We start from the raw sequence: 24785 nt of genomic DNA on the forward strand, positions 1-24785 counted from the left end.
GTGTGTTTGTTTTGGCAGTTGAGTTCGAATATCAACCGTGTTTCTCAGGATTCGCTGAGTGCACCTTTAAGGCACACATCACTATTACTACTGCTCATAATTAGGGGTTTGTTCAAATCCCCAACCCTAAGTATTAAACTTTGGTGCGTAATTTGTCTTTCATGTTTGTGCTACAGACATGATGATACCTTAGTTATGCTTCAAATCATTATTAATGCACAGAAACCAACAATTCTGGACACACTGGGCCAAAAACCGAAAATGTTCATTTTAAATTGGACTTTGTTTTGATTAATTCAATTCTAAATATTATTATTATTATTATTATTATTATTAGGGTTGCACCTATACCACTTTTTCTATACACATTATTTCATTATAAAATAGAGTGGACAGAAAACAGTTGCATAGAATGTGTGTAACCCATTAAGAAAACCTTTATTGTTAACTAATCTACTGGATAATGCAGCTGCATAATTAACAGTAATTCCAGTAAAAATCTTCAGAGAACAAGGAGCCAGTTCTCTTTGCACATTTGTTTTTTCACATTGTATCTGGACATTGTAAGTGTATTCATATCTCTTGTGTTCACTTTAGTTGTGATAAGATATTTATAATGATAATTATTGTTTAATAATAATAACAGTAGTAAGAATAATAAGAATAGAGTTAAATTATACAATAGTTAAATATTTCAGTCGTAATTTCTTAACTTTTAAACCATCTGGCTTTTATTTTGGCAGAACACTCCAGTGTTTGTGTGTAGGCTTGTTGTCAGTGTTTTTAATATCCTTCTCATTAAAAATCTAGTGAAATGCTCCTGTGCCATTCTCAATGCAAAGTAAACTATGGAGCATCCACATCCGAGATTGAGTTCGTGTGGAGTGCTCACATATTGTGTGCTCCACACGAGAGCTGAAAACAGCAGCACAGTGTGTGTCAGAGCAGCACTCATTCATTGAAGCAGACTATGTATTATATATGTATATGTTTTTCTTATTAAACGCAGCCTTTTGCGATTTTATAAAACTATTGCAAGACTTCAGGAGACCTTGAATATAATGCATGAGATATGGTCTACTTTAATGGTTCTTTTATGTGATTTTGGAACTTGACAATTACGAGAGTCACTCAGTATTGGAGCACTGGAAAATGCTCTGTATTAATGCACTAATAACCAAGAGCGCAGTCACTTTAATACTTCTGGGGATGTGGACTTTAATGTGCAACCAGAAAACACAAATTCTAACTGAATTTGCAATTGTATTTGAATTCTTGCCACACTTAGTTTCCATACATTCCAGTGAGTTGTTTTGTGCTGTTGCGCTCGTTCATGGTGATTTCTCCGTGATAGAGTTGCGTGTATCCCAACCGGTCAACACGCCTTTGCTTCTTAGATTAAATGTAAATAAACCAGGATCTTTTCACATAAACAATGCTTTTTCTCCATGTCCATGTTTCTGTTACCATATTTTAAAGTAATGGTTTCTGTTTCTAATTTTTCTCTTTCAGCCAAAAACCACCATGGCTTATGTCATTTTTGGTCGAAAATATTTGGTGGCCGAAATTTCGGTGCATCTCTACAAATTATGTTCCATGTTGAGAGAGAAATATTACTTTTCTCAGCAATCAGAATTTTGACTTGGGTTAGTAAGCAACCATGTAGCAATGCCCTAGCATCCACACAGAAAACCAGCAACACCATAAAAACCACTCAGAACACCTTAGCAACCACATAGCGCCCTAGTAGCGTGTCTTGTTTTAAGTTTTGCACTACTTACATTTTCCTCCGAAAATGTAAAAATCTAGTTTAATAAGCATTTTTATTGCACTGTATTCTTTGTCTCTGTCCTTGATGTTTTCTGTGATTTTTTTTAATTTTTTTATTTTTTTTTTATTTTTTTTTATTTTATTTTACTTTATTTTTTTTTAAACCTCTCACACTCGCTCGTTGCATAGCAATAAGCAAATGTCTGTTGCCGAGATGTCTGTGACTGACATCATCTGGACAGCATTGTGTTCTATTTTAAGCATTATATTTGTTTATAAAATCTGATACACATCAAAAGAGCTAATCCTAATGCATTTTAAATCATAAACATCTGTCTGATGTCATTGTAACATGTGACAGAAATATTTAAGCCAAATATTGTAGATGAGCTAATACTCAATGTTTTTCTCACATTTTTTAGGTAAAAACGCTTGCATCAAATAGACATCTTGGCGAAACATGTGCTATCATGAATCTTGATGTGATTCCGGAACGTTTGAAAGGCTGTTAATCTGATCTGTTTCTTTAAGCTTTTGTTGTCTTATTCTTTTACTTCTGAATCATTTGCATGCCTTCAATGCGTTTATAAAAGGTCTTATCACAAGCTTAAATGTAAAAAACCCATCCAGACTTCAACAGCAGTGGACACCTGCATTGTAAGAGCTTCATATTATACAATAACACTGCTGGTTAATGCTTTATTTCTGAAAGTTTTAATAAATTATAAGGCAGTAAAAAAACAACTCATTATAGGGTTCATAGACAGATCATCACTGCTGACCTTCTGCTGCTTATAATGTCAGGAAATCAATACAGAGGCTAATGCCTGTGCTTCATCCTGATCCTCCTGAGTTTAAAGGGATGTGAGTTACAGGTTCTTACTGGAATGTTCTTTGGTAGTGTTCTTTTGTCACCTTCCCTCTCTTTTTCCTCAATTTCTTCCCACATTTCTTTGACCAGGCATGTGGAGCAAAGGACTATGGGATAGCTAATGTTCTTGGTGTGTGGTCTTTTGGTACATGTGATGACCACAGCTTGACTTTTAAAAACATTTAACTGCTTAATTTTGGTTAAATTTGTCAATATTTTTACATTTGGTTAATTTGGCTAAGTTTTTAGGAGTGTACTAGCATGGCTTTAAAGCTAACAGACTAAAAGCAACAAAACTTCAATTTGGATTTTATGAGGTCTAAATCTGTTCTGTTGTTATTGGCAAGCAGCAGTGCAGTATTAGTGTTTAAGGGCCTATCTGTCCCCATGTTTGTTTAGCTGGTCACGGAGCGATTGGTTATCAGTGTTCTTGATAATAGGGCAGCACTTCTTTTTGTCTGTGCGAGTCTTGGATTGTTTTCTCTGCATTCTAAAAACATCTTATATTCTTGTCTATCAGTTGCTTTTTTTCAATTACCTTTGATCCTTGTGAAATGCTGCTTTGTCGTCTTGACATCATTCCTCATTTTTCTCATTCAAAACAATCCACACATACTTATCAAAACAAACATGAGAGGCTGTTAACTGACGAATAACTGCGATAGGTATAGTTTTTCTTTCATAAGACTGTTATAACCTTGCCCAGACTTGAAAAGGAATGTGTACACAGAGTGATTTTATGTGCAGGTGGGTAGTCTTTTTGTAGCTGTGGGTGCTGGTTCATTTTATTTTATTATTATTATTTTTTTTTTTTTCACAGTTCATGCTGTTTTACTTTACTGGGCGGGGCTTTTCACTGTGATGTTTTCGAACCACAGGCAAAGCAGGAAGACAGTGAAAAGAAGCAGGGTGAACAAAAGTATGGGTGTGGTTGTCTCTCTACACAGATTGAATCATGTGATCAGATGACACCTGATCACACAACCCTATGCAGTGATTGTGGTTTGCAAGAGGGCAAAGGTCATGGCCTGCAGTGCAGAGGGCACTGATGTCATCAGAAATCAGATGACTGGGCATGGGACCACAGCTGGGCCATTTTTTGGCTTCTTTGTTTGCTGTTAAAGTGAGAGGAGGGAAAATGGGTTTTTTCTTCAGGCTTATGGGTTGTATAAAGGTTATATAAGGCAGTGGTTCTCAACTGGTTTCGCTTCGGGACCTAGATTTTACATTGGACATCAAGTGGCGACCCAACACAGTCAAATATGTAACCTGAATTTAATGTAGCCTGGGTCGCATTTTCTGTTATTTTGCATAGTTTTGTTCATGGTTTTCAAATGAAAGGGCATGTATCAAGTGACATTATTTTTGTTGTTGATGTCAACAACAAAAGATACAGTAATTTTTCTCTCCCCCCTTTAAAAAGTTGATGTGCCTATTTATTTATATGAGCCTATTATATTTATTATCCCGTTTGTTTCCTAATATCAAACAGAGCATATATTACACAAAAGAAAAACTTTGTCCATAAGTCTTGGAGGTCCAGACTTCATGTACTTGCCCTTATATATTTACAGTGCAATGCCATATAACCACATGTAGGAAAATTGATGGCTCCTCATTACTGTGGTTAGGTCAATGTAGTTAGTCTTCAAAAAAATAAAAAATAAAATAAATACATTATATATACACACACACAACACCGATCAGCCACAACATTAAAACCACCTGCCTAATATTTTGTAGGTCCCCCTTGTGCCACCAAAACAGTGCCAACCCACGTTATATTCTTTTTACCACAATTGTACAGAGTACGGTTATCTGAGTTACCATAGACTTTGTCAGTTCAAACCAGTTTGGCCATTCTCTGTTGACCTGTCAACAAGGCATTTCCGTCCACAGAACTGCTGCTCACAGGATATTTTTTTGGTTTTGGCACCATTCGGAGGAAACTCTAGAGACTGTTGTGTGTGAAAATCCCAGGAGATCAGCAGTTACAGAAATACTCAAACCAGCCCATCTGGCACCAACAATTTGGCATATTTAGTGCGTATAAAGCGGCGAAAGCAAGATGAATATCTTTACATTTGTTTAAATCAAGGAAGAACCCTGGCATTGTTCTTTCATTGCTCCCAACTGCTACCAATCCGAACAGAACTGCTACCCATTTTTGTGTAGCGACCCACCAGTTGAGAAACGCTGATATAAGGTGTTCAGAATGAAGCATATTTCTGTCACATACAAAAACATAAAACTAACTAAAAAAAAAAAAAACATTGGATGGGATGGTGAAATAGTACATTCTTAAAATACAACAAATATAACTTTCCATATGTTCACTATTGAAATAAAGCATATAAAGAATAGAAAATAGCTACAGACAAAATCTAGTTTAATAATTGGCATGTTTTCTACACTGTTACACTCAATGAAAATGTATCCATATGCAACCGTTATCATATATATGATACGTAATAATGGAGGGGACATCCATGAACACTTGTGTCAAACCATTTAAAGAGTTGATTTGCTGAAATCAATTTCCAACTTTATAAGCTTTTTTGCTCCTGTGTTGAGCTTTAAATTGGAGTTTCTATTAAAATATTTTTGTCCTAGCGCTCTTAGTCATGGCAAGCAGTAGGGGCGAAACTAGTCCAAATAAAAAGTGATTTAAAATCATTTTGATATTCATGATATTAGTTAATTTTAAATAGTCAACAAAGGAATATTTCTCATAACATAAATATTTGATGTAACGTTTTTACACTGATCCAAAGATTGTAATTTCAGCTTTCTCACACTCTGCCCAAACCTTTGTCTGACCTTTCACTCCAGGGTAAAGGGTTAAGGACCAGTTGCACGTGCATTTGTGTCTCTATTTGGAAACAGAGCTGTGAGAACAAAAGCCCACAATCTGTTTTCATTATCAGCTGTCGTGTGTAAATGTTTCTGCTCTTAGTCTGAATGACCGGAAGAGCTATTGTTTGAAAATCAAGAGTAGAAAAGCTGTCTTCCCCCCCTCTTCTTCTTTATTTTTGAGAACTTGGGCCAGGCTAAAAGAGTTTTTGTTATTACATAGAGCTTGGCTGACACAGAGCTCATTTAATTTCACCAATTGGGGTAGTATGCTTTAATTAACATTTCTCTTTGTGTTTTCTCTCTGCAGTCGGGCCGTATAGATAAGGCATACCCTACAGTATGTGGCCACACTGGTCCTGTTTTGGACATTGACTGGTGCCCTCACAATGACCAGGTCATCGCTAGTGGATCAGAAGACTGCACCGTGATGGTATGTCACACTTTCTCTCCTCTCTTCCATTAGTTCACACTCATAAAGGACTGCGCTACCCTTCACACGTTATGGAAATAAAATGGCCAAATGCCGTTTCAGGTTTACTTTTAAGATTTATCTTCCCTGAATAGTCATCATCATCTGCACCCACCCATCGAGTCCATGTGTTTCTGGCAAAGTCTCGCCCATGACTCATGTGAACAGCAGCAGATCGGATCTCTACAGAACCGATTGCTTGATCTTCTGGCCTGTTATAAATTATTTTAAGCCCAGCCTGAAGTCATAGAATCAGCAGTTACTATTTTATAGCTCTGAGGTCAGTCCTGCTGGCTCTGGATGTATTTTATCACACTACTATCCCTTATTTGGCCAGTATGCACTAAAAACAGCAGCTCTAGTGTTTGTGTACGTGTAATAATGAGTGTACAAGTGTTAAGTCTAATATGATACACTCTCTCGTCCTCCCCTGTGGGATTTTGAGGCCCTGTAGGATGAATCTTTGTTTTTCTCGTCTTTCACTATCCTAATTCTTTCTTACTTATGTGTAGTATGGTAATGTAATCAGTTTCATATTATGCATTTGATAATTATTCATGTTAATGATATGATATTGAACATGTTTTTCAGTGACTATAGGTTGAGAGAATGTGCCATATTAAATGAGAGATGAAAGGAGGTTGAGCGGGAGGTGGAGGACAGACGGAGGGATAAATGCAGATAAAAGCAGGGAGAGTTGACAGACAGAGATTAAGTTGTTTAATAATGTGTATTTGAAGGCAAAGTGAACACCTGATGAAATGGCTTTATATGTGCATATATTTTATGAGGTGTATCAGTAGTTTGCATTTTATAGGCAACACATTCATACTTTGAAGAGGCACAACTGCTCTCCTTTATTTGCCTTCTGCTGCCCTCTTCAGTTATATTAATGTAACTGTGAAAGATACTTTAAAGTTTGTTAGCAATCAAATTTCAAATATTTGGTGTGCTAGTGCACTAAAGTAATGCATTTGATTTCATTTCACTTTGATGTAACCAGGGTCCAAAATGATAATTTTGCCACACCTTCCACTGGAGAATGAATTGAGAAAATGTGCAGGCCATAATTATTTCTTAAATCAATAAATTACTGTATTTTGCAATACATTTTTTATCTACACAGCTATTTTTGTTCCCGTTACAAAGTCTCCAGTGACCTTTGTCTTTGACTACCTTCCTGTCTGTCTTTACTGTCCTATCTATTAAAGGCATTAAAATGTCCAAATAATTAAAATAATAATAAAAATGTAAGCTTATGTGTTTTGACAACTGTGGTGTTTTATTTTTTCTCTTCTTTCTTTTTTTTTTTTCTTCTCAGGTGTGGCAGATCCCAGAGAATGGTTTGGTGACCTCCATGTCAGAGCCAGTGGTGGTACTGGAGGGTCATTCTAAAAGAGTGGGCATTGTTACCTGGCATCCCACTGCCCGCAACATCCTCCTCAGTGCAGGTGAGAAGTGTCTGCTAGTCCAGCACTGACTCTTCCACCTTTACCTGCTGTATGACTCATGGAACTGTATCAGGGCACCAGATTCAGACATGTTGTGGCCCCAAAAAAGTATTTGGACACTTAAGACTCACTTAATGAATTAATGTCATTAGATAACAAAGTATCAAACCAAGTGGGATTTATGTTAATGACAGATGGCACAAGAACACATTTTAACATTATTTTAAATGTATTTAAATGTAAACGGGTACTTTTTGGGGTCACTGTAGAATGTGAAATACAAGTTGATCTATTTAAGATGTTTTGGCTTTCATCTAAGTGCCTTTTCAGTTACTGCCAAATGTTAAACAGTCTTAAATGTTAAACCAGTTGGTTAAACAGTCACTAAAACACTGAAATCTAAACCTGCAATTAGGCATTTGACGGTATAAAATTTTCACATCACGATAATGGTTGAAGCTTTTATCACGTTACACAGTAGTATCACAGTATTGGATTACATTACAAAAACAGGTTGAATGATAAACTTTTGTTGTTATCTTAATAACAGGTTTAATTACTTTTTTCAATATCAACTGGCCTTTTAAATTAACAGATAACAATGAACTTTGAAAAGAACCCTGAACATTTAAAAAACGAATGCATATTTTTTCTGGATAGCAAGCCAGTTGCTAATATACAGCTAGGCGCTAACTACAAATTTAACTTCAAGTTCACTTACACTGTATGGCAACGTACAATTGTACTGCGTTCCAACTTGAACTTAATATTAAAATCACATCATTGTGCCACATTGCCATTATTAATTACAGGACTTATTATTAGCTCATTACAACTGTTGTTTAGTTGTTACTACATGATTCAAATGCTACTGTGTAGCTAGTGGAGTTTTAGCGAACTACTCGTGTCTCTCAGTTTTCAAAAACAGTTTGGAACTGTCACAACTTGCCTGTCTCGCAGGTAAGTGAACATGTTGGAAGTGTTCCCGTGTTTTGCTGCCACATTTCTGACACATGTTTTACACAAAGGGAAACCAACAATCCATCTGCATTTTTATGGAAAAATACTTCCACTCTTCCGACTTAACCCTTTTAGACAGCGGATAAAGGGTCGGCTGCGTTCCTCACGCAGTGTTGTGAATCTTTATTCGTTGATGGAAAAAAACTACTGTGCGATCAGAAAAATGTAAACAATTTGGCTAAAAGTTTATCTAGAAATATATACAATATTTTTAAGTGCCCACAATAACAATATTGTGCATGTTAATTACATGATATACTGTATTACCAAATACCGTCACATGCCTAGCTGCAAAGTTTACATCTTTGAATGAGTAATGGGGCTTTTCCACTGCACGGTACAGCTCGACTCGAGTCTGCTTGCTTTTTGGGGGTTTTCCACTGTGGATAGTACCTGGTACTTTTTTTAGTACCACCTCGGTCGAGGTTCCAAGCGAGCCGAGCCGAGCCGATACTAAATGTGATGTCAAAACCCTGCAGATCACTGATTGGTCAGAGAGAATCGTCACTACCAGCGTCACTGGATTTGTGACACGGGACATCAACCCGCTAGTTTTAAAGTTAGCAACAGCGATAGCAATATCATTTTGTTCATGCAACTTTCGATTGTAAAAAGATATGGCTGTGCGCAAAACCACGCCGTGGTCAATAAACGAGGTGCAGACGTTCCTCTCGTTAGTGACGTACAAAACGACGTGAAACGAAAAAGTCTTTCAGGAAGTTTCTCAGCTGTTGGCCGCACACGGCTACCACTAGACCTACCAACAGTGTAGGGAAAAGTTAAAAAGACTTAAGTGACTACAGAACCATCAAGGACCACAACAGCCGGAGTGGTTCAAACAGAAGAAAGTGGAAGTGGTTCGACCAAATGGACGCTATCTATGGCAATAGACCGGCGAGCAATGGGAGGGAGAGTGCCCTGGACTTGGCTTTATTGGAGTCCACGATGGAGGATGGTACGTTTTGTTACATTAACTCTATATTCTGCTTGAAAGCTTCACTTTATTTAGTTGACCAGCTACTGGAAAGCTTGCTTCTAAAACAACCAGGCCAACTTAACTGTTACACTTGTGTAAAATCACCATGCAACAACTGCTTTATGCAGCACAATGAGCTAGTAGCTAACAGCTAGCGGTCGTGCTATTGTTTATGCTCAGTAATGTTTGTGTCGTGTTTAAGATGATGTCAGGGCAGTAGAGGCGGAGCAACTATGACGATCAGCCTATAATCCCACCCACGTTGAGGCGGCACTAAACCGCAGTGGAAAAGCAAGCTCAGAAAAGTAAAGCGAGCAGAGTCGAGTCAGACCGTAACGTGCAGTGGAAAAGTCCCATAAGTCTTTTGCATAGGTCTCTTCCTAAACTAGAGAGATTCTTTTTAGAGATACATTTTTATTTATTTTTTATAATATCATCTTCAATATGAGGTTGATTTTCCTTTTGGATAGATACTGTACACTTGTACCTTCTTAGTTTTGTTGTGACTACTGTACAACGTTGCCATCCTAATATGATTAACATTGCCATGCTATCATCTCATTAATTTTCTTCTGGGTTTGTCTGCAGGTTGTGATAATGTGATTATAATCTGGAATGTGGGTACGGGAGAGGCCATAATCACTCTGGATGATATGCACCCTGACATCATCTTCAGCGTGTGCTGGAACCGCAATGGCAGTCTCATCTGCACCGCTTGCAAGGACAAGAAAGTCAGAGTCATTGACCCACGCAAGGAGGAAATCATTGGTGTTAGTATTTGCTTTTCTGAATCAAATTTATCAAACAACATTTGGCTGCTGAGTTTTGAATGCATGTGAGCAGTGTTTTGATGTATTATTGTGTCTTGCTGACAGGAGAAGGACAAAGCGCATGAGGGTGCCAGGCCCATCAGGGCCATTTTCCTATCTGACGGCAAAGTGTTCACCACTGGTTTTAGCCGCATGAGTGAGAGACAACTCGCACTCTGGGATCCGGTCAGTTGCTATGGAAACCACACACAAGTGTCATTCCAATACCTGATCTTTCATAACTATATAAGCAAATTAACTTCAGATTCTCATGTTTTAATTAGAAAGAAAATAGATTTTAGTAGCACTTCCTTACACAAATGACTTTTTGCTATAATCAGACCATAATATATGCCTTTTTTTCTCTCACAGGAAAATATGGAGGAAGCAATCTCTGTGCATGAGATGGACACCAGTAATGGAGTCCTCCTGCCTTTCTATGACCCCGATACTAACGTGGTCTATCTGTGTGGAAAGGTAAATGCAGCACATACACTTGGATATTTAAAGTTAATGGACTCATCTGAGTGCATCCATGTCTTTCTGTTCCGCTTAGAATACACTAACAACAAAGTACCAAAAAGTAAAATGAAATTCATTATGGCCATGTGCTATTTTTTGGTCATTCCATGGTCTTATTGATTAGGTATTCATTCAGTTCCGTGTTATAAATCAAATTTCCATTACTGTGCGTTGGTGCCGCCAGTGTTTTTTTTTTTTTTTTTTTTTTTTCTAAGGGTAGTTAAGTCTTCAATCTCTTTTTCAACAAAAAGCTTAAATTGATCGTTCACCCAAAATTTTAAATTCTTGCATCATTTACTCACCCTTATGCCATTACAGATGTGTTTGACTTTCTTTCTTTTGCTGAACACAAACAAAGTTTTTTAGAAGAATATTTCGCCTCTGTAGGTCCTCACAATGCAAGTGAATGGTAACCAAAACTTTGAAGCTCCAAAAATCACACAAAGTAATCCATACGACTCCAGTGGTTAAATCTATATCTTCTTAAGAGATATGATAGGTGTGGGTGAGAAACAGATCAATATGTAAGTCATTTTTTACCATAAATTCTCCTCCCTGCCCAGTTGGTAGCAATATGCACGAAGAATGTGAATTACCAAAAAACAGAAGAATGTGAAAGTGGAGATTGATAATAAAAAAGGACTTAAATATTCATCTGTTTTTCACCCACACTTATATTGCTTCTGAAGATATGGATTTAACCACTGGAGTCGTATGGATTACTTTTATGCTGCCTTTATGTGCTTTTGGAGCTTCAAAGTTTTGGTGCCCATTTACTTGCATTGTAAGGACCAGCAGAGCTGAGAAGTTCTTCTAGAAATCTTTGTTTGTGTTCAGCAGAAGAAAGTAAGTCATACACATCAGGGATGGCATGAGTGTGAGTAAATGAGAGAAGAATTTTCACTTTTGGGTTAACTATTTCTTTAAAATGATTATAGTGGCCTGTTTACCCAGTACTGTCTTTTAGGTCTGTTGTTTAAATATGGATTAATGTTAAAAGTCTTTCACAGTTGCTCTGATTGAGGTTTTTGTCTCTGATAGGGTGACAGCAGTATCCGTTATTTTGAGATCACGGACGAGGCTCCATTCGTCCATTACCTCAACACCTTCACCACCAAGGAGCCCCAGAGGGGCATGGGATACATGCCCAAGAGAGGGCTCGACGTCAACAAGTGTGAGATTGCAAGGTGTGCAAGTATTGATTTGTTCTTTTTTATTTTAAATGATGTTTAGATATTGTTGAGTTTTATGTTGCTAAGATCTTTTAATCATACTTCAGAGTGCTTTTTGTCAGCATAAACCTATATCCAACCAAAAGAGGGCAGCACAAATCCATGAATTAGGAAAAAGTACAGTAGCCTTTTAAGATGTGTTCATAAGCATGAATAGTAATTCAGTATCTGGGGGTATGCGTTTGCATAATATTGCTTTGTGCTATTTTTGTATTTCTTTTTTAACTCTGTCTTGCACCCTTTTGTTATGTTTCTACTTGTGAACATGACATGGTTTGCCAAATGAGTCATACATTAACTTCAGCTACCCTTGTGGACATGTTCTAATAGAGTTATGTATTTGTGTGTGTGTTCTCAGGTTTTACAAATTGCATGAGAGAAAGTGTGAGCCTATCATCATGACCGTTCCAAGAAAAGTGAGCCTTTTGATATGTTTTGCTCCCTTGTTTTAGAGTACACCAAAGCTGCAGGCATGAAAGTATGACCTGAGCTGCAACTTCCTCCAGCGTTGGCTTCTGTTTTCTGCCAATGTCAAAGAAGTGTTTTTTTTTCGCTGACCAAACCCTGTTTTGAAAAGACAGTTCACACTTACTGTGATTGTTTGCTCCAAATCCAAGTTCCACCCCACTCTTCCTGTCCCTGCAAGTCTCTTGTCACATTTTTATATTTGGTTCCAAACCTCAGTATGTTTGCGTCATTAACATAAGTTTGATCATCAACTGCAGCTGTTTACCAGGGTAGCTAGGTAACGACTTAAAAATTAAAAATGGAAATTATTATAATGCATTAAATATAGAAAGTGGCGTTTACTTGACATTTTTAGTAATGTCTTTGTCCCTTTGGCACATGATTAATGCAAATAAGCCAGTTGTTGCACGACCTGCAGTGAGAGATCATTGATGAGCACTAGCGGTACATTTTCGCATATTAGGCCGGATTGCTTTCATAACAATTTTAAATCGTACTTGAGTACACATGAACTGTACCCCAGGCTGCTTTTTCAAGCAGACCCAGGGACAGTTCCTTACCTTAAAAGCACACGTACATTCCAGACATCTATTTGATGTGTGTTTATATCTGGAAGACGTAATTTTAACATTGTTTGCTCATCTGCAATACGGCTATAAGACGTATGCCAATAAGTATGTTTCGGATGTCAATAAGACTTAGAATGTTTGTAAATCTGATCTTTTTAAGATGTTTTGCAGATGTTAATTAGATTGTGATGCTTTCCAGATAAAAAGCTCCAAAACAGACATCTCAGAGATGTATATGTGCAATCTGGGTAGTGTTTAGAAAGTTGGGTAGACCACTCTCATTCCAACCAAACAAACCAGACTCCACATCAAACGGTCTCCATTTCGTACTAAACGCTGTACAATCCTTACAATGCCTTTAGAATGATTGGCAGCAGTGTTTATCTCGTCAACAAAATCATTGACGAAAATGTTCGTTGACGAAGGATTTTTTTCATTTTGTCGATGATAACTAATATGAGACGAAAAAGAGGCATCGTCACAATAATTAAACGATTTTATTCAAGCATAATGTTGACAAAAATGTGACGAAATAAATAATGCTGCAAGATATTAATCCAGTATGTTGGAGATTTCCCAGCTTGAGCTGCTTTAGTTGAAAGCATCGAACACTGGCAAAATAAAGTGCTTTAAAATGGGTTAATTACCTCACTCAAACGCGTCTTATTTATACATGAGATTAATTACTATATCCACAACATACAGTATATGTAATATTATAATTTACACCTACATAGACAATTAAGCAGATAAACAGGTGAACTTGAACTTAGTTACGTGCTAATCATAATATTCTTGTAAATGACTGTAAGAAGCAGAGTGGAATATTTTCTCAAACTCCTGGTAGACCTGAGCATTGTACTAATTTTTTAGCAATAGCACCAAAAAAGATTTTTCTTCCCCCAAGACATCTATTTTATCGCGTGTTTCATATCCTGCATTTCGTTACAACTTCCATACTCTATCTTTTCTCAGTCGGACCTGTTCCAGGATGACCTGTACCCTGACACGGCGGGGCCAGAGGCTCCACTGGAGGCAGAGGATTGGATTGAAGGGAAGAATGGAGACCCCATCCTGATATCCCTGAAACATGGATACATTCCAGGCAAGAACCGTGACCTCAAAGTGGTCAAGAAGAACATTCTAGACAACAAGATGACCAAGAACACAGAGCATACCACCCATGCCAACAAGACTGCCACCTCTACACCATCTATTGTGAGTGGGGCTAATTTACTTATCGCTGTACTGTTCATTATCTTCCAGCCAGACCCAGACAGAATCTGCGGAATGGATTTAAACATGGTAAAATGTGTTAAACTGAGAGAACTACTGTACACTCTTAAGGCTTATTTATACTTACTGGGTGAAGAGGCTTTTTTTAGTTCGCCTGACAATGATGACGAAATGCAGTGACGTTTTTGTTCTGTCAAGGTGTTCGTTTGCTGATATTTCTCCTGTTCGCGCACATCTCTGAAATTCTTGACCTAGGTGAACTGGGCTAGTCCAAGAGCATTGATGATTGGTTAAAAGTAATCATGGGTGTGGTTTGGACGTGACTCTTTATTTACAATCGAGCATGCCAGCTGAGGAGTAGTTACCTAGGTTACTATTGTTAAATACTGGATAACATTAAAGCCTGTCTCTCAGAGAATTTGCAGAAGTACACTTTTTTTTTTTTTTTATATGATTTACAACACAAACTCCACAAAGACAGTGTGGCCACGATAAATGTGTGGAGAGAGATTGCGGGTTTTATGAAGTCAGATCAGCGAACTTGTCTCCAAAAGTAGAAGGGGCTCTGTGACAAGTTTAATAAGGCAAAGTAGCGACGCAGTGCTAAAAGCGGCGACACAGAGAGAATGACCTGCATTATTGCCATTACTTCCGTGGCTGGAACAGTACGTTAAACACAGTGGCGTCGCACTTAACAAACTAAATTTAAAACAACACATAGTATAAATGCCAGCTTCGATTGTCTAGAGCAGCGGACACCAAATAGCGGGCCGAAGTCCAGTCCAGACATCGGTTTGGTTCCATCTGGACCGTGAGACATCTTGACATTTGCTGCCCCATCTCACAGTTTCTATACTTCAGGTGATCAGCACGGGCGCAAATAGCACTGATCTTTTTTTATTTATCCTCGACTACCTTTCTTTTTTATAGAACACGCTTCATTTATACCCTTTCGCACGCTGCGCAGAGTTGTAGACGCGGTTATTTTAAAGAAAGTAGACAATAGCGGAGAAATACAGTGAGCAGCAATATAGATGGATACTGGCATCTTTTGGAAAACACGCTGCAGAAAACGAGAATGATGTGAAGTGAATTCAACTTCATGTTTCTGAAATGAATCCGACCGTTCAGCTAAACAAGGTTTGTGACAGGACAATGTGCTTCCAGAGCGCCTTTAAACTATCATGTTTTTTTCCGTCTAAAATTAGCTTTATTAATCAGCATGTTTCGAGCATTTCACAAACAGATTATTTTTGTGAAAATTAATCAAAGATCATCTCTGGCATAAATGACAAGGGAAAAACAACCAAAAATGTGAATTAACTAGTGGCATAGTGGAGTTCTCATGAGAACGTTTCCATTATTTGATAGTCTGACCATTTATAGGCCTAATTAACTTTAGCTAGCAATATTTTTAAGCTTCACCATTCTGCTGTACATTGTTTGTTGTTGGTAAATTTTCATTTGATGGAAAATATAAAAATGATCCATTCAGACCTTTACATTTTAAAAATTTTCTCTCAGGGCCCCTGAACCCCCACACAATATATTTCCTTAATAGTCACAAGGCCCCCTATGCCCATTGAGTATCTAAAAATATTCAAACACAAATACTGGACTGTTGTCATTCAGCTTCAAAATGAACAGTTGATTTTATCTTTTAATATTTATAACAAAGTGCTCATGATTGATGAACTCATTGAAATATTATAATCTTTTGGTAGAAGATCCCCCAAACCCCCAAAAACTTTGGCTTTGTCTCTGGAGCCCCAATGTCCTAATCCTTTGTTTTTTTTTCTTTTCTTTTTTTTTCTTCTTTTACAAAGTACTATTACTGCCAACTTGGAAATGTACAATTAGGCCTATTATTTTTTTTAAATGAGCATTCCTTATGTCTTTTCATAGCTATACTGACTACTAACACCATGCAAGTTATTGTCCAGACCTTTGCGGGGAAGGAAATCTAGAGTCCGGACATCTTGGAACTTTAATTGAACACCCCTTGTCTAAGGTGCTTTAGTTCACCCAGGAGAAAAAAGTTTGGCTTCTTCCATAGAATAAATTAGGCTATACCAGTAGCCCAAAGCATTATCAGATTAGCTAAGATATTTAAAGGGATGGTTAACCCAAAAATGAGAATTTTGTCATCATTTACTCAGCCTCTTGTTGTTTCAGACTAGGGATGTGCACGAATAATTGAGTAATCTGCACCAGCTTGAGTATTAAAATCTCTTATCGAATATCGCAAATTAATTTTCCTTTTCACATTTGAATTACACTTAATTTTCCCTCTGAATCTCTCACCAAATCTTGCTTTTACAATTGAGTCCACTGGGGGTCGTGGTGGATGTGTGTCATTGAGGTTTTGGATGAGAGAAGAAGATATAATGGCATCTGTGCTTCTAAAGTAGAGCCAAATTATATTACAAGACAGTACTTGTAATATTTTGATTCTTATTGAATCTACTTTTTGTATTTGGTTCTTGTTAGAGTCATGCCAACCAATGGACAAGGATCTGCTTTTATGAAGGAAAGAAACAAGAAACTCGGAAGCTTATTAGAATAGTATGTGTACAGTGCATCCGGAAAGTATTCACTGCGCTTCACTTTTTCCACATTTTATGTTACAGCCTTATTCCAAAATGGATTAAATTCAATATTTTCCTCAAAATTCTACAAACAATACCCCATAATGACAACATGAAAGAAGTTTGTTTGAAATCTTTGCAAATTTATTAAAAATAAAAAACGAAAAAAAATCACATGTACACAAGTATTCACAGCCTTTGCTCAATACTTTGTTGAAGCATCTTTGGCACCAATTACAGCCTCAAGTCTTTTTGAGTATGATGCTACAAGCTTGGCACACCTATTTTTGGGCAGTTTCTCCCATTCTTCTTTGCAGGACCTCTCAAGCTCCATCAGGTTGGATGGGGAGCGTCGGTGCACAGCCATTTTCAGATCTCTCCAGAGATGTTCAATCGGGTTCAAGTCTGGGCTCTGGCTGGGCCACTCAAGGACATTTACAGAGTTGTCCCGTAGCCACTCCTTTGTTATCTTGGCTGTGTGCTTAGGGTCGTTGTCCTGTTGGAAGATGAACCTTCGCCCCAGTCTGAGGTCCAGAGCGTTCTGGAGCAGATTTCATCAAGGATGTCTCTGTACATTGCTGCATTCATCTTTCCCTTGATCCTGACTAGTCTCCCAGTTCCTGCCGCTGAAAAACATCCCCACAGCATGATGCTGCCACCACCATGCTTCACTGTAGGGATGGTATTGGCCAGGTGATGAGCGGTGCCTGGTTTCCTCCAGACATGACGCTTGCCATTCAGGCCAAAGAGTTCAATCTTTGTTTCTCATGGTCTGAGAGTCCTTCAAGTGCCTTTTGGCAAACTCCAGGCGAGCTGTCATGTGCCTTTTACTGAGGAGTGTCTTCCGTCTGGCCACTCTACCATACAGGCCTGATTGGTGGAGTGCTGCAGAGATGGTTGTTCTACTGGAAGGTTCTCCTCTCTCCACAGAGAAACGCTGGAGCTCTGTCAGAGTGACCATCGGGTTCTTGGTCACCTCCCTGACTAAGGCCCTTCTTCCCTGATCGCTCAGTTTGGCTGGGCGGCCAGCTCTAGGAAGAGTCCTGGTGGTTCCAAACTTCTTCCATTTACGGATGATGGAGGCCACTGTGCTCATTAGGACTTTCAGTGCTGCAGAAATTTTTCTGTACCCTTCCCCAGATCTGTTCCTCGATACAATCCTGTCTCGGAGGTCTACAGACAATTTCTTGGACTTCATGGCTTGGTTTGTGCTCTGACATGCACTGTTAACTGTGGGATCTTATATAGACAGGTGTGTGCCTTTCCAAATCATGTCCAATCAACTGAATTTACCGCAGGTGGACTCCAATCAAGTTGTAGAAACATCTCAAGGATGATCAGTGGAAACAGGATGCACCTGAGCTCAATTTTGAGTGTCATGGCAAAGGCTGTGAATACTTATGTACATGTGATTTATTTATTTATTCATTTATTTTGTTTTTTGTTTTTTATTTTTAATATATTTGCAAAGATTTCAAACAAACTTCTTTCACGTTGTCATTATGGGGTATTGTTTGTAGAATTTTGAGGAAAATAATGAATTTAATCCATTTTGGAATAAAGCTGTAACATAACAAAATGTGAAAAAAGTGAAGCGCTGTGAATACTTTCCGGATGCACTGTATGTGCGTGAACACGGGCAGAGCGCATTTTATAAAAAGCTAGCTTTCGCCACTTGTTTTTCTAAATAATAACAGGAAATGTTAAAAATTACCATCATGCTGTCAGTACTGGTTTCTATGTAAGCTCCGTGTGAGAGCAAATTATTTTTGCTGTTATTTTTAAATCTTTTTTGTTTTCCATTTTTTATTAATGCATATTGTTCATTTAATTTTTTTCTCAAAAGAAAAGCATAGTTTGTTGATTTTGAAACCGTTCTTCATAACTTTTGTGAATAAAACAAATTATAAATTTCACGTAAGTGTCATACATGTTATTTTTAACGTGCCTTTTCATTTACGGTTAATCGAGAACTCGTTTTGCGGGGGTTACAGTACTCTACTACAAAATTACTCAAAAATGCCCATCCCTATTTCAAACCTGTATGACTCGTGAGATTTTAGGCAGAATGTTAGCCTCTATCACCATTCACTTTCATTGCATCTTATTTCCATACAATAAAAGTGAATGGTGACTAAGGCCAGCATCCTGCCTAACAATTTTTGTTGTTCCCATACAGATTGGGAACAACGTAAAAAAAAACATGCAAGGAGTGGGGGATGTGTACTCTGTAAATCACCTTTACATTTTTGAGAAGTTCTGTGGGCACTGATTCTGTGTGGTCCTGCTTCCAGTTTTGTGTTTCAATGCACTTCCCCTGTATTTCATATTAACACTGCCTTCCCAAACACTGCACAATATATATAAATAAAGTCTCTTAATTCAGAACTACACATAGTTAAATTATTGCATTGTTCAAGGTTAACATCTCATATATAACATCTTCACTCATATATAGTGTTTTTTTTTTAGTTGCCTGAGAGAGACGTTGTAGAGCAAACTCAACCCCCAACCACATGCCTACTTAATAACATGACAGCAACACCACATGTGTGCCTCGCCTTCTAAACCCAGCTCTCCCCGCTCAGGGCTGTAATCACAGGAACCAGTGAGCTGCCCTACAAACACACCAACCTTTATTGGTTACATGTGGATATTTGATCTGTTATTTTGTGAAATTGATTCACAAAAAAAGTTTGTTTTGTCAAATGACGTTTTATTTAATAATCAATGTCTAAATACAATATGACAGCCTAGTTACATGCACATATATTAAGTTTCCTGCTAATATCAGCATCGTTATCAAAGAGACTATAGTAACACTTAATAGACTGGAGAAACCCTAATCATTCTCGGCTATACTGACCACGTTTCCATGAAAATTTAAATTCCGATTAATATTGGAATTTGGACGTATTCCAATATACGCACAGATGAAGTCAGAAGTTTACATGCACCTTAGCCAAATACATTTAAACTCAGTTTTTCACAGTTCCTGACATTTAGTCGTAGAAAACATTCCCTGTCTTAGGTCAGTTAGGATCACTACTTTATTTTAAGAATGTGAAATGTCAGAATATAGTAGAGAGAATTATTTATTTCAGCTTTTATATCTTCATCACATTCCCAGTGGGTCAGAAGTTTATGTACACTTTGTTAGTATTTGGTGGCATTACCTTTAAATTGTTTAACTTGGGTCAAATGTTTTGGGTAGCCTTCCGCAAGCTTCTCACAATAAGTTGCTGGAATTTTGGCCCATTCCTTCAGACAGAACTGGTGTAACTGAGTCAGGTTTGTAGGCCTCCTTGCTTGCACATGCTTTTTCAGTTCTGCCCACAAATTTTCTATTGGATTAAGGTCAGGGCTTTATGATGGCCACTCCAATACCTTGACTTTGTTGTCCTTAAGCCTTTTTGCCATAACTTTGGGGTCATTGTCCATTTGGAAGACCCGTTTGCGACCGAGCTTTAACTTCCTGGCTGATGTCTTGAGAGAGTGCTTCAATATATCCAAATAATTTTCCTTCCTCGTGATGCCATCTATTTTGTGAAGTGCACCAGTTCCTCCTGCAGCAAAGCACCCCCACAACATGATGCTGCCACCCACATACTTCACGGTTGGGATGGTGTTCTTCGGCTTGCAAGCCTCACCCTTTTTCCTCCAAACATAACGATGGTCATTGTGGCCAAACAGTTCAAGTTTTGTTTCATTAGACCAGAGGACATTTCTCCAAAAAGTAAGATCTTTGTCCCCATGTGCACTTGCAAACTGTAGTCTGGCTTTTTATGGCGGTTTTGGAGCAGTGGCTTCTTCCTTGCTGAGCAGCCTTTCAGGTTATATTGATATAGGACTTGTTTTACTGTGGATATATATACTTGCACTGCCTGTTTCCTCCAGCATCTTCACAAGGTCCTTCTGGGATTGCTTTGCACTTTTTGCACCAAACTACGTTCATCTCTAGGAGACAGAATGTGTCTCCTTCCTTAGCGGTATGATGGCTGCGTGGTCCCATCGTGTTTATACTTGTGTACTATTGTTTGGCATTTGGAAATTGCTCCCAAGGATGAACTAGACTTGTGGAGGTCCACAATTTTTTTTCTGAGGTCTTGGCTCATTTATTTTGATTTTCTCATGATATCAAGCAAAGAGGTACTGAGTTTGAAGGTATGCCTTAAAATATATCCACAGGTACACCTCCAATTCAGTACACCTCCTATCAGAAGCTAAATGGCTAATTGTCTAAAGGCTTGACAACATTTTCTGGAATTTTAACACAGTTAACTTGGTGTATGTAAACTTCTGACCCAGTGGAATTGTGATATAGTCAATTAAAAGTGAAATCATCTGTCTGTAAACAATTGGTGGAAAAATTACTCATGTCATGCACAAAGTAGATGTCCTAAACAACTTGCCAAAACTATAGTTTGCTAATATGAAATCTGTGGAGTGATTAAAAATGAGTTTTAATGACTTCAACCTAAGCGTATGTAAACTTCTGACTTCAGCTCTATGTATTAGTGTTGTCAGTCGATTAAAAATTTAAATTTTGAAAGTGCTGAAATTTGACTATATATACTACTTTTCTTGTCAAAATACATTTCCCCCCTTTTTTAGGAAAGAAAACAAAACAATATGTAACAATATAATGCTTTATTAGCATTTCCCAAACAAAGCCTTCCATAATATAAAGATAGAAATGCATTTAAATAGCACAAATTGAAGTAACATTAAACGTTTCCCAAAGTCTAAATTGGAGTTTGACTAATTGAAATAACTAGTCCTCCCGTAGGTTAAATATTCATTGCAGTGGGCATTAAATCTCGTAAACTCATCTTTCACACTATTTATCAGCCAACAGACTGTGGTTATCCGCTTTGTTACAGCAATCGTGAAGCCACTTTCACAATTCGCATCAGGGCATCAATGCCGACTTCAAGCACCACTTTGATCTCCGCAAGAAAACTTTTTGAATTAATCGCATGCATTAACGCGTTCATTTTGCCAGCTCTAGTATGTATGCATCATGGAGTGATATAACCTGATTAAGCCAATATTTCGGTTTCGAGAAATCCGAATAAGACAGGTGGCAGATGCTTGTTTCAGTCGGAATTCTGTGTCATATAAACACCTTATTTCAAATATATACACAATATCATTTTTTTAAAACTTAGTACTTAATATTTGTCTTTCACTTTTTTCCTCAACAGAAAAGTGAAGCTAAGATGGACGAGGTGTTGAAAGAAATCAAATCTCTCAGAGAGCTGGTCAGCAGTCAGGAAAAAAGAATTGCCAAACTTGAGGAGCAGTTGTCTAAAATGGACATCTAAAGGACCCTGCAATCCCCTCCCCCTTCTATTCAGGATATCCCTTTGGCCAGGTGGGCGGGACCCGTCACTGCCAATCACCATGACAGCGTTCCATCTGATGCCTGCCTTTTGCAAAGACTTTAACTGACATTCCAAGATGAATAGTTATTCCCTTTGCAATCCCCCGAATCTGTTTACATCTAATAGCCATTTGATGAAACACCTCCGTTTTAGCTTTTACTCTGTCTCACTCCGAATCTTTCTGTAACCTTTGTTTTATCTGGTGTTCTTGAATGGTCTTAAGATTTTGTTTTGTTTTTCTTATTAAAAATTGTGAACAAGAAGATTGCGTGATGAAGCAGTTACATGAATTTGATGAGCTCAAAGTTTGAAGTAGCCATCAGTATTGCAATGCTCACTCTCGCCCTTCTGTGTTGCCAAATTTGTAAAGGAGTTGTTGTTCACACCTCCCTGACAGTATTTCACTAGCTTTTCATTTTTGATTTATCTGAACATTGTACTTATAAGGGACAAAGCAATATGCTAGTAATGCAAGGAGGGGAAATCAGTGGAACCATTCTTCTGTTATTCATGTCATTCTAGAGAATACAAAATAAAAAAATAAAGATTTTAACCAACCTGGAAAACATGTAGAGCTGACAAGGTTTACAAACCAGTACTGAAAAACATTACAGGTGCACTAAAAAAAAGTTCCACAAAGTTTTTGTGATTCAGGTACCCATGTTAAAATGTTAAAGAAATAGTTTACTCAAAAATGAAAATTCTGTCATCGTTTACCCTGGAACTCAAATGGAGATGTTGGGCAGTATGTTAGTCTTTATCACCATTCACTTCCATTGAATCTTTTTCCATACAGTGAAAGTGAATGGTGACATAGGAAAATATTCTGCCTAACATCTTTTTTGTATTCCAAGAAGGAAAGAAAGTATCATGGGTTTGAAATACCATGATTGGTGAGAAAATGATGACAGAATATTCATTTTTAGGTGAACTATACCTTTAAGATATTAGTAGACAAAGGAATCAAAACATTTGGTTCTGGTTGTTGCCATGAAAACACCCAATAATTTCTCTTCTTATGACTAAAAACATTTCCTTTCTTGATGGCAGCAATTTCTCATCATGATGGTAAATGCATGCAAACAGAGTTTTTTTTTTTTTTTTAGTTTTTTTTATTCTATTTTCTAATCTCTTTCTCCACATTCCCTGTTTTACATATCTGCACTTTGTCTTATACCATTTCCTGGATGAGGACAGAAACCAACAGTTTAAAGCTGTTAGCTTCTAGTTTCTCATCCCGAAAGATTAAGAAATAAGCTCAGAACAAGAACATGGCCATTGATGCCCATTAGCTTTTGCAGCAAATGTTTTGAGGTCTTTTAAGTACTCTCAAAAATAGCTTTTCATTGTTTTGATAGCTTTTACTCTTGACTGTGGATCAAGAATGGCAGGTTAGACATATTTCAGGTCTGAGGAACACCGTTAGTGCTGTGCTGTCGTGGTTGCTTTGTCATTCCTTTCTACAATGCATCTCATCGTGGGTTGTGGCATCCACACCTTCCTGATCTCGGAAACTTCCAAGTGAATGGCAATCGGTTTGTCTATACATGCTTTTGCTGTGCATTGTAGACCATGACTTCCATTGATACAGTGAGTCACAATTGACTTCCTTTTCCTAAAGGGGTTTTTTTGCTCTCCTAACCAAGCAGAACCAAACCTCTCAAGGGACAACTAAGGCCTAGAGCATATCATAGCTGTATTGGTCCTATTATGTGGGCCACATTTACAGAGTGATGACAACTGGCCTTTTGGTTTTGTAGTTTTCCATGTTAAGGACAGAGGAGACTGTGATTCAGATCAGATTGCTTTGGTTACTTTCTTTATCAGAAGGTTTTGTTGTGGGTTTTTGACACTTCTACATATCTCAGTTCTGTTTGCATCACTGCCTAGTGCCTCTTAGATTGGTTCTGAAAAGCACCTCCCCCTCCTCCACATGCTTTTCAGTATTAGTCTAAAAACTAACCACCGCCTCTTCCCTACCACCAGCATACAACAGATATATTTTTGTCACAAATAGCAGCAACTAGATACCTCTGATGTCCTTCTCTCTCTTTCATTCTCCCTCTCTTTTTTTAAAGTTTTATAGTTTTATGGGTTTGATTAGGGGCTGTGTTAGTGGGACAGATGTGCCAAGCCAGAGTGATATTTAAAAAGGACAACAGGGCTGTGAAATGAATGCCATCTACTGAACAGAGATGTGTTCCGTGAGATGTATCAGTAGATGTTTAAAAATTGGACAAAACAATGGGTTATATGAGTAGTATTGGTGAAGTCTTGGGCCTCATTAAGAAATAAATGATCACAAACCAACTTCAGGATGTGATGGGTCCAATAGTCATGTTATTGGGTGTTTAAGAGGCTTAAGGTCAAGAGGCCCTTGTGATGTGGCCTTGAACATGTGGTTTCAATGGAGTGAATGACTGACTTGAATAAAGGGATTACTGTAAGTTGAAAAGATAATACAAGTAGAAGGCTGTATGTAAGTGATTTGAATTTGATGCTTTGTAAATATATATTTTTAAATTTCTCATTTTTCTTTTTCTCATTTTCATTTTCTTTGT

The 24785-nt window shown here is 37.7% G+C and overlaps 1 protein-coding gene across 2 annotated transcripts in view; it reads left to right on the plus strand.

Moving 5' to 3' along the window:
• LOC127424114 (microtubule-associated protein futsch-like) overlaps positions 1–23221 on the plus strand; it is an 81283-nt gene extending 58062 nt beyond the window's left edge. For both annotated transcript variants that reach the window (XM_051669021.1, XM_051669029.1), the window contains 9 exons: positions 5805–5927; positions 7288–7417; positions 10002–10183; positions 10289–10408; positions 10595–10699; positions 11786–11931; positions 12335–12392; positions 13989–14231; positions 22045–23221. In XM_051669021.1, the coding sequence (XP_051524981.1) occupies positions 5805–5927; positions 7288–7417; positions 10002–10183; positions 10289–10408; positions 10595–10699; positions 11786–11931; positions 12335–12392; positions 13989–14231; positions 22045–22164 (1227 nt within the window). In that variant the 3' untranslated portion in view covers positions 22165–23221. The remainder of the gene's footprint in view (positions 1–5804; positions 5928–7287; positions 7418–10001; positions 10184–10288; positions 10409–10594; positions 10700–11785; positions 11932–12334; positions 12393–13988; positions 14232–22044) is intronic.
• Positions 23222–24785: the final 1564 nt, after the last annotated feature.

Source organism: Myxocyprinus asiaticus, chromosome 3 (assembly GCF_019703515.2).
Source record: "Myxocyprinus asiaticus isolate MX2 ecotype Aquarium Trade chromosome 3, UBuf_Myxa_2, whole genome shotgun sequence".
NCBI classification, from domain to species: Eukaryota; Metazoa; Chordata; class Actinopteri; order Cypriniformes; family Catostomidae; genus Myxocyprinus; species Myxocyprinus asiaticus.